Consider the following 13499-nt stretch of genomic DNA (forward strand, 5'->3'; position numbering starts at 1 on the left):
CATATATATCTTTCGCCCGATTTATATAGATATGACCACAGAAGCTTAAATTTTACTCCGATTTTTGCACAGGGTGTAGACTTAACATTCTTACTATGCATGCCAAATTTGGTTTAAATCGGTTCAGATTTAGATATAGCTCCCATGTATATCTTTAGTCCGATTTATACACATATGATCGCAGAGGCTAAATTTTAGTCCGATTTACATGAGAATGAAGTGGGGGAATATCATATGGAAAACGACGGTGAACTATCTGTATTAACATAATTTTTTGCATTAATAATAGAATGATGTTGAGTTACAAGTGGAAAGTTACATGTTGCAGCGTCTATCAGCCAGTGTTTTTATTCTCGATGGAGGCAGTGTGTCTCTAAAATATCTGAAAAACAATCACTTTATTCCATTTGGAAAGGTAAAAATTTGACCACCAATATACCTTTTACAATTTTAAGCGAAATAACTATGTTTTCAGCACTTCATTATCGATTTTATTTAAATAAATTATAAAAAGCTAGTTGCGCTTGGTGTTTCACAAAATATAAAATGGCTCTTGTAACAATAGTGATGGCAAAATACTTTCATGTACATTTCATACGCTTCCCCATCACAGTTGGCGATTGTTGTAGTGTCACTTACGAGTCTGTGGTAGCGATGAGGATGAAATGGAACTTTGAAATGGTGGCAGGGTACGGTGCACGATTTTGCCCAAGACAGACCATAAGTTTTTCCGGACGGAATGTCTGTGTTTGTTGTTGTTGTTGTAGCCCTTTGGAGTTGGTATTTTCGAGTTTTTTTCTGGAAATAAGCATACTCCAAATGGGGGTTTGCAGTCCTTGGACAGGGTTGAAAACCCTGTGTCCGCCCCGGGCCGTAGGGCCGCCTGCAACGAGGGTGGTGTCTGCGTTTGTAAATAATCTTATAGTGTGTCCAATCGATACCACAATTTGTTGATGACTAAATAATCGGTAAATGTATTATCGATCCCATAAACATGCAGCAGTATCGATTATGCCTTCGGACTTAACTTATAATGTGCACAATATATGGGATATGTTGGACACGAGCACTATCGTCCGGAATAACTGATAGTCTGTAAGCGCATAAGACGCATTATGCGCTTTACAGACTATCAGTTATTCCGGACGGAATGTCGGTGTTTGTAAAGAATCTTACAGTGTGTCGGATCGATACGACTTGTCGGCGATGACTAAATAATCGGTAAATGTGTTATCGATCCCATAAACACCAACAGTATCGATTATGCCTTCGGACTTAACTTATAATGTGCACAATATATGGGATATGTTCGACACGAGCTCTGTCGTCCGGAATAACTGATAGTCTGTAAAGCGCATTAGATGCAGTTTATTTTGTACAACACATACAGATAAACTTATAATGTGAAAGGCGCTTTAGATACACTTCATACAAAGACATTTTGTATGAATATAATGCGCTTTACAGATTATCAGTTATTCCGGACGACAGTGCTCGTGTCGAACATATCCCATATATTGTGCACATATAAGTTAAGTCCGAAGGCATAATCGATACTGCTGCATGTTTATGGGATCGATAACACATTTACCGATTATTTAGTCATCGCCGACAAGTCGTATCGATCCGACACACTGTAAGATTCTTTACAAACACCGACATTCCGTCCGGAATAACTGATAGTCTGTAAAGCGCATAAGTATAGTGCCAACGGAAAATAGGTTTTCCGTATTTCACAAATCAGCTGGTTCAACTATTTATTTATCATTTATTTTATTATCATCTACATAGTCTTCAAAAGAGTAGAGCATGGACCAGTACGAGGCACAGGTAAAATACATTTCAGAATATGTTTAATTTTCTACCACTGATTATATTTATTGTATAGTTGCTTGCTGTAGAGCAGGCCTTGTTGGCAACCGAAGACGCAAACAAACGGGAAGAACTATGTATCCTCAAAGAAAATTTAATTGAACTAATGGCACTAACAAAGTTTGTTGATGAAGAAAAACGAAGTAACGATAGCATGTGTGGTAATATTGACTACGAAATAGAAAAGTTTATGAATGAAATTAAACAAGTCGACAGCGAAGAAGAATTACAGCATACTAAGGTTTGTTTTTTGTTTTATCTGAATAAGCTTCAGATAAAACATATTGCATTTGCAGGAAAAATTAGAGCGGATGGTAGGAAGAAAATGCAGTGCTCCCCACATGCATTCTTGGGGAGCTGTAACATATCATAATGCCTTGATATGCAGTATAGAAAATGAAGCCTCAATCGACGATGATGACAATGTCGACGTTAAGTTTCGTATTCTTTTTACGAATCCTACCCATAGAGAAATGCTTCCTTGCTCCTTCTACTTGGATGGTAACTGCCGGTTTGACAGCGAAAACTGCCACTTTTCTCATGGAGAAGTTGTATACGCCAGTTCGTTACGAAAATATGCGGAGCCAGATTTTACTCGTCTTTCGAGAAATTGTATTGTTCTGGCCAAAACAGAAGATCGTCTTTGGCATCGAGGCCGGGTTCTATGTGCAAATTTCGTAGAAAAAGAATGTCGAATACGCTTGGATAATAGTTCTATGAAAGATAGAGAGAAAGATGTCAAATTTGAGGATTTATTGCCAATATATGAAGGTAAGGTACTTTCATTTCGTATGGGTAACTTGATTCTGTGACAAAATCACTATTTGTACAATACTTCTAATACGCGGAGCTCTTCGTTACACCTTCTTTCCAAGTCTATCAAATAATTTCAACTACATTTTTATGAATACAGTGTATTCTTTATATATAAAAAAAAAACAAAGTAATTTTTTACAACAAGGAAAAAAGAAAAATACGCGGCGTCAATTTCAATGATAGGGAAACTTTGTTTTTACACCGGAGTCTGGAAGCATTATTAGTGAAGTGAAATATCACAATGGACTGAATAGTCTAAGTGAGCCTGAATCTTAATCGGGCTGCCACTTTAACCTATTATTAGTGAATCCATTTAGAGAAGTTTTCGAGAAGGAAATGTCATAAATGATATGAGTCAAAGTCGATTGCTCTGCCTTTCAAAATTTGGAAAAGTATAGGGTGAGTGCAGCAAATGTGGTATACCCATTTGTGTTTCGATAGTAAAATTTCCACGCAACTATGAGCGAAAAGTAAGAAACTCATAATATCGGATATATTTGCGAATTTATTAAAAAACACATTAAGCACGAATTCATAGGCTATAGCCCCCCTAGGAAAATTGTCTAGCTTCGCAATAATGACAATACACTTAAGAAGATGGGAAATTGGCATGCGTCACACCAAATGTTGCATAACTAAGCAGTTTCTGCTTATTTAATTCCGAAACGTATGGCTTCTTTCGAGGATGGCGGCCATGTAACTCACTTTTATGCTAAATTCTTCTTACAGTTGTTGCGTTTACGGTCTTCTCTGTCTCTATTGTTATCTTTTTGCAATCTCCACCGCACTTGTGCCATATTTTTTTGCTGAATGTGAAAACAATTCGTCTTGCATCCCCCTGACTTAATCGCTTTGGTCAGCCTGATTGCTTGAATTTGTGCAATTGATGGTAGTTTTCCAATTTATCTACAATTTTCTTTATAGTTGTGTGGTGTCTTTCAACAATTTTGGAAATTTCGCGGAACCATTTGCCATTTTCCCTTCAATCGATGATGATTTTCTTGGTTTCTAAGGAGATTTCAGTTCTCATGGTTCTGATACGATTTCTCTATTAAATCGATCTTTTCACTTGAAATAACAATTAGGAATGACTAAAGGTAATATAAATTTTCTAGCATTACTTCGTGCAAATATAACGGTACGCCAAGTGAGTCAATAATAAATGAGTTGTGATCCAAGTGTTGACTCACTTTTGACGCGTAAAATGTTGAGTTTTTTTATAAAAATGTTGTTAAGAAAGAATTTTGCAAAGTTATTGTTGTTTATTCACTTTTATTTTCATAAGGTTGAATAAAACTTTATATATGGATGAATAATACCTATATATGTTTTAAGGTTTTTTAATAATCTTACGAAAAGCAAAATGTTTTTCGCTGCTGACACACTTTTGACGCTCATAGTATTTTTAAAATACAATCAACGATGCATTAACTACTGTGTTGGAAATTTATTTAAGGAAAAATCCTTCCCATTTCGCAGATAGTGAACATTTACTGAAATTATGTAAGTTTATTTTCGTTGTGGTTACGAAAAATTTAATATAGTTCATTTTTTAACTATATGGTACTTAAATTTACAAGACCCTTTTTTTTAAGAGTGGACTCAATTTTAGTGGTATACTACTATTTTAGGCGTAAAATGAAGTTAGGTCCTAAATGTCTAGGAAAAACTTGCAATTTCTCTATCATAATGTAATGTAGTCAAATGTACACACAAAAAAAATTTTTTTGATTTCAATCACGAAAATCGCGGATTCAATCATTTTTTAATTGAAATGTCTTCAATCACGAAAATGATAGTATCAATCACCCATTTTGATTGAAACCCAACACGATTTTTAATTAAAAATTTAATTGACTTTTGTCACGGAATCAATTAATTGTGTGATTGAATCAATTAAAAACGTGATTGATTTTTAACATAAAATTCAATCACAGTTTTAATTGAATCAATTAAAATTTTAATTAATTTCGCGACAAAAATCAATCAACTATTTGATTCATTCAATTAAATAATTAATTGAAATTAGCTATAAATTTCGATCAAAAAATATATATATTGCGACCCCAAAATCGTATTTAGTTTTTTTTTCTTTTTAAATAAAAGAAAATATGTGTTTCTTATAAAACATATTTAATATTTTATAATTTTTTGAATTATGCAATAGACAAATAAATTTGGTTCTTGTCATTTGTGTATTGTTCTAACATAACTTACAAATACAACTACTATCAATAACAACTATAGGGTGAAATAATAAATTATATAAATCATTATCTTCCTTATAATAATAACCATGTTAGCATGTTCCTTCTAATATGTAGATCCGCCTAGATTTCCAATAAATCAGCAGCCTGTAAGCTAAATTAGTTTTTCTGAAAGTAAACAGAATAATTCGAATTTAATTTTGTTCAATTAAAAGTTAATTTTGTTAAACATTACCTGCATAGAATATCAAGTTCAATTCTTAGTTCCAGGTTGCAGATTTATAATCTTCTTTGCAGTTGTAGTCTTTTAGCATAAAAAGGTGTATTAAGGAGCTCGGTAATTTAATTTTAGTAACAATTCCTTTCCAAAATTTCCACTCATTAAAATCGTCTATTAAAATTTGAACCAATCAAAGACAAAAATAATGGGAAAGCAATGTAATATTTGGTATTATATTGATGATACTTTGCAAATTCTGGAAATAGAAAAAAATATATATGGAAAATACATATTTTTATTATTTTCGGATATTTTTCATATTTTTAAATCCAAAAGAAAGAACTTTTTTACCATTACATAATTCAGCTCATTAGTTTATATACCAGATATACTGCTCTCTACTTGGGTTCAAACTGAAAAAGCCAAGTAAAACAAAAATGCAATTTAATGCCAACGCAACTTCGCAACTTCAAGGTGAATCTTCCAACAAACCCATACCGCTCTTGGAGTGAACAAAATTATAATTTTAAAAGATCAATACGGTACCCACTTTTTTATTGCAAACATATTATTATATATTTGATAAAATGATGGAGTTGATGGGATTGATTGGTCAATTTCACGATATAAAATCGGGCACTAAAAGAAATGAGTAAAAAATATATTATTTTAGTCCGTTTAATGTAAACAGGCTTCAATGGAAAACGGTATTCACATTTCACAATTTCTTACCTTCAATAAACGTAGATTGTTTTCCATTTTTACAAGACCACAAAACACAAACACAGGTAATTTCAAATGCGTTCTGTCATATATTTTTTTTCAAGCCTTTACCACGTGGCCGTTTGTTGTTGCATACTTTATTTATTTCAACCCTTTGCTATGATTTGTTGTTGCGTTCAAAATATTTATGCACACATTTTGAATGCAGCAGACAGAATGTCGCCAATCATGTTTTTCAATTTACGCGAAAAACCCAACCGTTCGTTACTGATCTCTCCATCATACATTGTTGAATAAATACCAATTCTCTTGTTCTCTTTTCGCTCTTTCCATTGCTCAAAATTATTCAGTTTCAATCACAAAGGTGATTGGATCAATCACATGTGTAATTGGAAACGGAAAAAATTTCAATCACGTTTGTAATTGAAAATTATTTCCGAATTGATTAACAAATTGATTGAATCAATTAATATTTTAATTGGAAACGTAACAAATATCAATCATTTTTTTAATTCGTTTTTATTCGGATTTGATTAAATAACTAATTGAATCAATTAACATGTTAATTGAATCCGTTTCCAAATTCAATTAAGTGTTTAATTGAAAAAATTTTGGTGATAATTTTTTGTGTGTAGTCTCTCTCCGTGTCTCTTTTGCTGGCGTTTCGTCAAAATGGTGATAAATCGGCAAAATTGGCAGCCCTGCGCCCCGGACTTGCTACCATTTCTCATTATTGCATTACTCTCAATGCACACTAAAAAACAGTGAATCGTTTTCCATTTATTTATTTATTTATTTATTTATCAGTTTTATTCAGTAATACTAAGCCTTCATGGCCATTGCAAAATGAACTAAACTTTAAACCTTTAAGATTTTTTCTGCTTGTCTAGTTTAGTTAAATTTTACACCACCATAAGATATTTATACCGCTACCAAGTTAAAAACACTGTATTATTTGGGTTAACTTGACTATTTTTTGGGAAACCCGATAAAAAATTTTAACTTTCTTTAAAATGTCGACGAATAAACTATTGTTAAATAAATATTTCCAAAATGCAGAGAAATTAAATAATTAAAGGAAAAACAAACTGGTATACTATTATGAAAATATTCATATATTAAAAGTAAACTTTCTTTAAGCAAAAGTACTTTATTATAAAATCTTATGAAGAAAGTTCTTAATACAATGGTTTTTGTGAATAAAAATTATGGCCACGGGGAACAAGACAGTAGTTTATTTTAACTTGCTGATTGAACATTTTGATTTATCCATAGTTCTTTTCTTTTAAAGCGCATCCCGGGATCTTCTATCGATTTTTTTCACTTCCGTTTCAATCCTTTTGGACAAATCTTAGAAAATCCGGAATTAGACCGTTTTAAGTGAAAATTTAAGTTTTGAACAGTTAAATTTAGCAAAAAAGACTAGAAAGTCAATAAAAAGTAGAAAATAATAAAACCTGTGTCGTTTGACATTTTCACTTTAACGCAAGTTCTTTTGAGAAGGTTTTGCAAATTACGATATTTATTAATTTTTTTGTTGATTTTTAATGGAAAAAATATATACAAAAATATATGCCGAAAAAAAAACAAAATTAAAACGATTTATAACATAAAAAAAGAATTGTTTAGAAAAATATTTAAAAATATTAAAGTAGTTAGAATGTCATGCCGTGGTGTCATATTAGGTTCATGTCACAAACATTTGAGTATGATGCATCGTGTTCAATGGCGTTTGTGGCTGAGTGTGCTAAGGCGGTCTGTTATGGTGCCAACAGACCCAGGTTCCCCGGTGGAAGCGAAGAAGTTTTTCAATTTGTAAAAATTAGATAATAAGAAACTAAAAGTGCAAGAAAAAATACTGATAAAAATAAAAAGTGAAATTGGAAAAAAATTTTTGTTTTTTAGTTTATAGAATTTCTTCATCCAAATGAACTTCCAAGGCACAACTTCTAAAACAATAGAAAGGATCTAAAAATCGAGTACTTCCGTCTGGATGGGGGTATATTATATTTGAATAATATTTATTGAATAATATCCGCACAACAAGAATACAAAATTCTTATAACTATAGTACGGGGAGAAAATCCTACATATTTTTAAAATCCTATAACTAATACAATTATATAAAACAAATTCAAATATAGAGTTAAAACAACAATTACAAATCACAACAAGGAAAAACATGACAAATTTAAAGTTTGAAATTTAACATTAAGGAAAGTGGTTAAAAAAATATCCTTTAATTTTTAATTAATATAACTTTAATTTTTAATTAATATAACTAATGCAAAAAAGTATAGATTATAGCATAGAATTAATTTCAAGAAGATATATAAAATAGCAATTTAAATTTTTTAATTAAATTTAAGAAATTGATCAAAAAAAGTATAATAAATAATACAAATACAAAAAATATATATATAATAATAATAATAAAAATAATAATAAATAAATAAAAAAGAAAAACTATATAAATACATAAATAAATAAATAATAAACCCGTTTTCATTCTCTATTGAGGACGTTTAATCTACAGATTCCTTGCAAAATTCCCAAAGTTTACGTTTGAAAATTACCGAATTGCTGAGAGTTTGTAATTCATTTGGTAGAGAGTTCCAAAGACGTATTGCGAAAATGAAAAACTGCCATTGTGATATTAATTTCCGATGTAGCATAGGTATAAGTTTCTTACCTGTTGGATGGCAACTATGCCAATGTTGAATGTATTTATATTTATGCACTGAAATGTCATATTCTTTATTATTACGCTATTCTTATAAGATGACATGTAATTAACCGTTAGTCTAAAGAGTTGAGTAATAAATGGGAATTGAAGATCGTAACATAGGCGACGAGGAGAAAAGATTAATTAGAAAAATCTCAGTCGAAAAAAAGACAAAATTCTCTATATTATGATTTTGTTAAAGAGCTCTACAGATTTTTTTTTCGTTCGTAATTTAAACAAAATAAAAATTTCGACAACACGAAAAAATTTTGGATAGATGAAAATGGTAAAGCAATTGCTCATTAAAATGCAAGCCCAGCAGGAGCAGAGCAATACGGCCATACAGGAGCTTTGTAGGACATTGGGAGACAATAGAGGGGTCGGAACTAGTACTTCATCTATGCCGAAAGCAGATAGCTCGGAGTTTGTAATTGAAGCATTGGCTTCAAATATCACAGAATTCCACCATGATGAACATAACCTCACATTCGACATGTGGTACGCTCGCTACGAGGACTTTTTCAAAATTGATGGTAAGAAGCTGGATGATGCAGCAAAAGTAAGACTCTTGTTAAGGAAACTGGATACCATAGTTCACAGTAAATATATAAGTTACATATTGCCAAAACATCCGAGGGACTTTACTTTTGATCAAACCGTCGCAAAGCTCACAGAACTGTTCGGTCTTCATACCTCTCTCTTTAACTTGAGATATAATTGTCTCCAAATCACAAAAGACGCCTTCACGGATTTCATCACATATGCAGGTATTGTCAACAGACAATGTGAAAAATTCAGATTGGGGGAATTGACAATAGATCAATTCAAATGTCTGATTTTTGTAATGGGTCTAAAATCATCAGCAGATTTTGATGTTAGAACAAAATTGCTCAATAAACTTGAAAATGAAGTAGACTCTATAACGTTGGACATACTTTCAAGAGAGTGCCAACGAATAATAAACCTCAAAGTATATACGGTACTCATTGAAAAAGCAAACCATATAGACACCAAAATAAAACAAATAAAGAAGTCACAGTCTCCGAGAGTTCCAAAATATCCATGTTGGTATTGTGGTGGTCTTCATTTTGCTAACGAGTGCTCGTATAAAAAACACAAATGTGAAAATTGCAAATTGATGGGCCATAAAGAGGGCTATTGCAATGTTGCTAAAAACAAAAATATGGTTCTTAAGAACAAACCACAACAGTTTAACAAGACTGGGAAATCAACTAAAGAAACAAAAAGTATTTTTGTTGTAAATAAAGAAGATTCTGTACGAAAGTACATTAACATCGAAGTGAATAATAACAAATTAACTCTGCAGTTTGACACGGCCTCTGATATAACGATCATATCTGAAAGGAGCTTTCAAGAACTCAACATCAAAAATACCCTAGAGGTGGCTGATACAGCTAGAGGCGCCAATGGTGGAAAGGTACCTCTCTCTGGTCAATTTGAGTGCAATGTAACTTTCAAAGACAAATTCGCAAAAGTGGTGTGTTACGTAACACCAATTAATGACTTAAATGTTATGGGCCTGGATTGGATTAACGCTTTGAAACTAGGAGACATGTCTATCAACAGCATCTGCAACAATATATGTGTTGAAAAAGGGGGAAGTACCTTTTCAATAGATAAGAGTATTTCTCTTCTTAAAAGTTCATTTTCAGAAGTGTTGGACGAAAAATTTGGATTATGCACAAAAATGAAGGCTCATTTGGTTACTAGACCAGATATTCAACCAATTTTCCGTGCTAAACGTCCCGTGGCATACGCAGTACAACATCTGGTCGAGGAAGAGCTGCAAAGATTGCAAGATACTGGTGTAATTTCTCCTGTCAACTATTCGGATTGGGCTGCGCCAATCGTAGTTATAAGAATGCAAAATAAATCAGTCAGAATTTGTGCAGATTTTTCAACGCGATTGAACAACGCCCTAGAAAGTCACCAATATCCGCTGCCGCTGCCTGAGGACTTATTTTCAAACCTTGCTAACTCCACATATTTTAGCCATATCGATTTGTCAGATGCGTTTCTACAAATCGAAGTGGACGATGAATCCAAGCATTTACTAACAATAAACACGCACAAGGGTTTATTCCGTTACAACAGAATGGTTTTTGGAGTAAAATCATTCCCATCAATTTTTCAGCAGATAATGGACAAAATGTTATGTCTCTGCATACATAGACGATATTTTTATTTCTGGTAAAGATGAGGCGGAGCACAACAAACATTTATACGAGGTTTTAAGCCGAATCCAATACTACGGATTTAAAATTAAATTTTCGAAGTGCAAATTTTTTGTAAATGAAGTTAAATACCTCGGATACATCATAAATAAAGATGGACTTAAACCCAATCCCGAAGGTATATCAGCCATAAAATACATGCCAGAGTCAACGGATGTATCGGAATTACTATCATTCTTAGGAACAGTCAATTTTTATAGTAAATTCATAAATAATATGAGTGAGCTAAGAGGTCCACAGATGAATTACTGAAGAATAACGTAAAATGGCAATGGACTAATATCACAAAAACTCTTTCTTAAAATTAAAAGAAGCGCTGTCTTCAGATCTACTTTTAACACATTATGACCCTACGAAAGAAATAATAGTTGCAGCAGACGCATCTAGTTATGGCATAGGTGCATGCATATTACATGAATTTCCTGATGGATCTGTTAAAGCAATTAGTCATGCATCCAGATCATTAACTCCAGCCGAAAAGTCGTACAGTCAGATTGAGAAAGAAGCGTTAGCTTTAATTTTCGCTGTAACGAAATTTCACAAAATGATTTTTGGAAGAAGGTTTAAACTTCAAACTGACCACAAGCCGTTGCTTGCAATTTTTGGGAGAAAATCAGGCATTGCCGTCCACCAAGCTAACCGTCTTCAACGTTGGGCAGTTCAACTATTAGCCTACGATTTCGATATCAGTTTCATATCAACTAACAGTTTTGGGTACGCAGACGTCTTATCGCGTTTGATTGATAAGAATCATCTAATGAAGACTATGTAATTGCTTCAATACAAATGGAAGAAGAAATAAACCATATTCTCAGTGATAATCTTCAAATCCTGCCAATAACAAATAAATTGATTAAATATGAAACTGCTAACGACGATAATTTAAAAGTTTTGTTGAAGTATATAGAAAAGGGTTGGCCATCAGAGATAAACAACTCTGAATTAAAAAAATTTTTCAACCGGAGAAATTTGAAATTTAACATTAAGGAAAGTGGTTAAAAAAATATCCTTTAATTTTTAATTAATATAACTTTAATTTTTAATTAATATAACTAATGCAAAAAAGTATAGATTATAGCATAGAATTAATTTCAAGAAGATATATAAAATAGCAATTTAAATTTTTTAATTAAATTTAAGAAATTGATCAAAAAAAGTATAATAAATAATACAAATACAAAAAATATATATATAATAATAATAATAAAAATAATAATAAATAAATAAAAAAGAAAAACTATATAAATACATAAATAAATAAATAATAAACCCGTTTTCATTCTCTATTGAGGACGTTTAATCTACAGATTCCTTGCAAAATTCCCAAAGTTTACGTTTGAAAATTACCGAATTGCTGAGAGTTTGTAATTCATTTGGTAGAGAGTTCCAAAGACGTATTGCGAAAATGAAAAACTGCCATTGTGATATTAATTTCCGATGTAGCATAGGTATAAGTTTCTTACCTGTTGGATGGCAACTATGCCAATGTTGAATGTATTTATATTTATGCACTGAAATGTCATATCCCAATAAACACAGGATGAGCGTTTTTCAAATGCAACAACTTTTCAGTTTGAGGGTAAATATAATTTTCAACATAAATTCAACATGACTTGAAATAGCTCATCTTCAAATTGTTTGCGAATTACTTCCAATTTGCCAAAATGTTGACGAAATCTTTGAAAAGGTGTTGAAGATAATATGAGAAAACTTTGACAAAACACTACCCTAAAATGCAACGAAAAAACCATGTGGTTTTCAATACTTATTTGTGCAACGAAGTTCGTGGTCAATTGCAAGAAATAAAAAAAATGGAAAATTTTAGACAAATAACCAAATAGTTTATAAAAATAGGTAAGTGAAAATAAAAAATGAAATAAAACTTTAAGGAAGTCACTAAATGTATATCTCTTTGTAGAAAACTAAAATTATGGATTCTACGTTCTTGAAAACATTAAATAGCTGACTAATGAAAAAATGGTGGACAATTAACTGGAACTGCTTCAAATAGTTTATAATAATTGGTACGTCAATATGAAAAATTAAATCAACACTTTAAAGAAGTCACTAAATTTAAATCTCTTTGCAGAAAACTAAAATCTTTGGATGCTACATTCTTGCAATCAATAAAAAGCCGACCAATGAAAAATGAGTGGCTTATCGACAAGAAAAAGTTTCCAGAAACATTACAAGTGCAACCAATTAAAATTGTTAAAAACAACAAATTGTTGAAATCAACAACTTCTGGATGAAAATGTGCATCACATCATCAGTTTATTTCATATGCTATTATCAGTTTAAAATGGATATTTTGTGAATTCCTTCTGCTGGAAATCAATTCTAACACGCGGTCCAGTACGTTCCTAATTTCAAATTGCCCGCATGTTAATAAATTTTAATGCTGTTTTATGACACCAAAAGGAAGGAAAACGAGTTATCAATGCAAAAGTGTTTACTAATAATGTTTAAGATATTTAAAGTTTTGTTGTTTGTTTTTTTTTTTTTGTTCTTATTTGTTGATATGTTTAATAAGATTATTATTTATCAATTGGTATTGTAGTGTATTATGTAGTGTAGTGTATTATTATATATTTTATTTTGATGAAAATTAATAAATTATACAAAATTCATAGAATTTTGGCTTTGACTTTCAATTTGAAGTGGGGATATCATTCATACAA

The 13499-nt window shown here is 31.6% G+C and overlaps 1 protein-coding gene and 2 long non-coding RNA genes across 4 annotated transcripts in view; 2 read left to right on the top strand and 1 right to left on the bottom strand.

Moving 5' to 3' along the window:
- The first annotated feature begins 1650 nt into the window (after positions 1-1650).
- Positions 1651-13499, top strand: part of LOC142225565 (zinc finger CCCH-type with G patch domain-containing protein) — a 47972-nt gene continuing 36123 nt past the window's right edge. Inside the window, exons 1-3 of one of the 2 annotated variants that reach the window (XM_075295351.1) lie at positions 1651-1830; positions 1889-2113; positions 2169-2643. In XM_075295351.1, the coding sequence (XP_075151466.1) occupies positions 1810-1830; positions 1889-2113; positions 2169-2643 (721 nt within the window). In that variant the 5' untranslated portion in view covers positions 1651-1809. Of the gene's footprint in view, positions 1831-1888; positions 2114-2140; positions 2644-13499 lie in introns of those variants that run through there. The other variant, XM_075295352.1, reaches the window with a different exon arrangement.
- On the bottom strand, positions 4803-5493 carry LOC142225567 (uncharacterized). Its single transcript, XR_012719326.1, has 2 exons — positions 5131-5493; positions 4803-5063 (listed from the first exon to the last, which is right to left on the bottom strand). It is a non-coding gene; the product is annotated as an uncharacterized LOC142225567 (long non-coding RNA).
- LOC142225566 (uncharacterized) lies at positions 12371-13453 on the top strand. Its single transcript, XR_012719325.1, has 3 exons — positions 12371-12672; positions 12737-12842; positions 12908-13453. It is a non-coding gene; the product is annotated as an uncharacterized LOC142225566 (long non-coding RNA).

The sequence above is a fragment of the Haematobia irritans genome, chromosome 2 (genome assembly GCF_050003625.1).
Source record: "Haematobia irritans isolate KBUSLIRL chromosome 2, ASM5000362v1, whole genome shotgun sequence".
NCBI lineage: Eukaryota > Metazoa > Arthropoda > Insecta > Diptera > Muscidae > Haematobia > Haematobia irritans.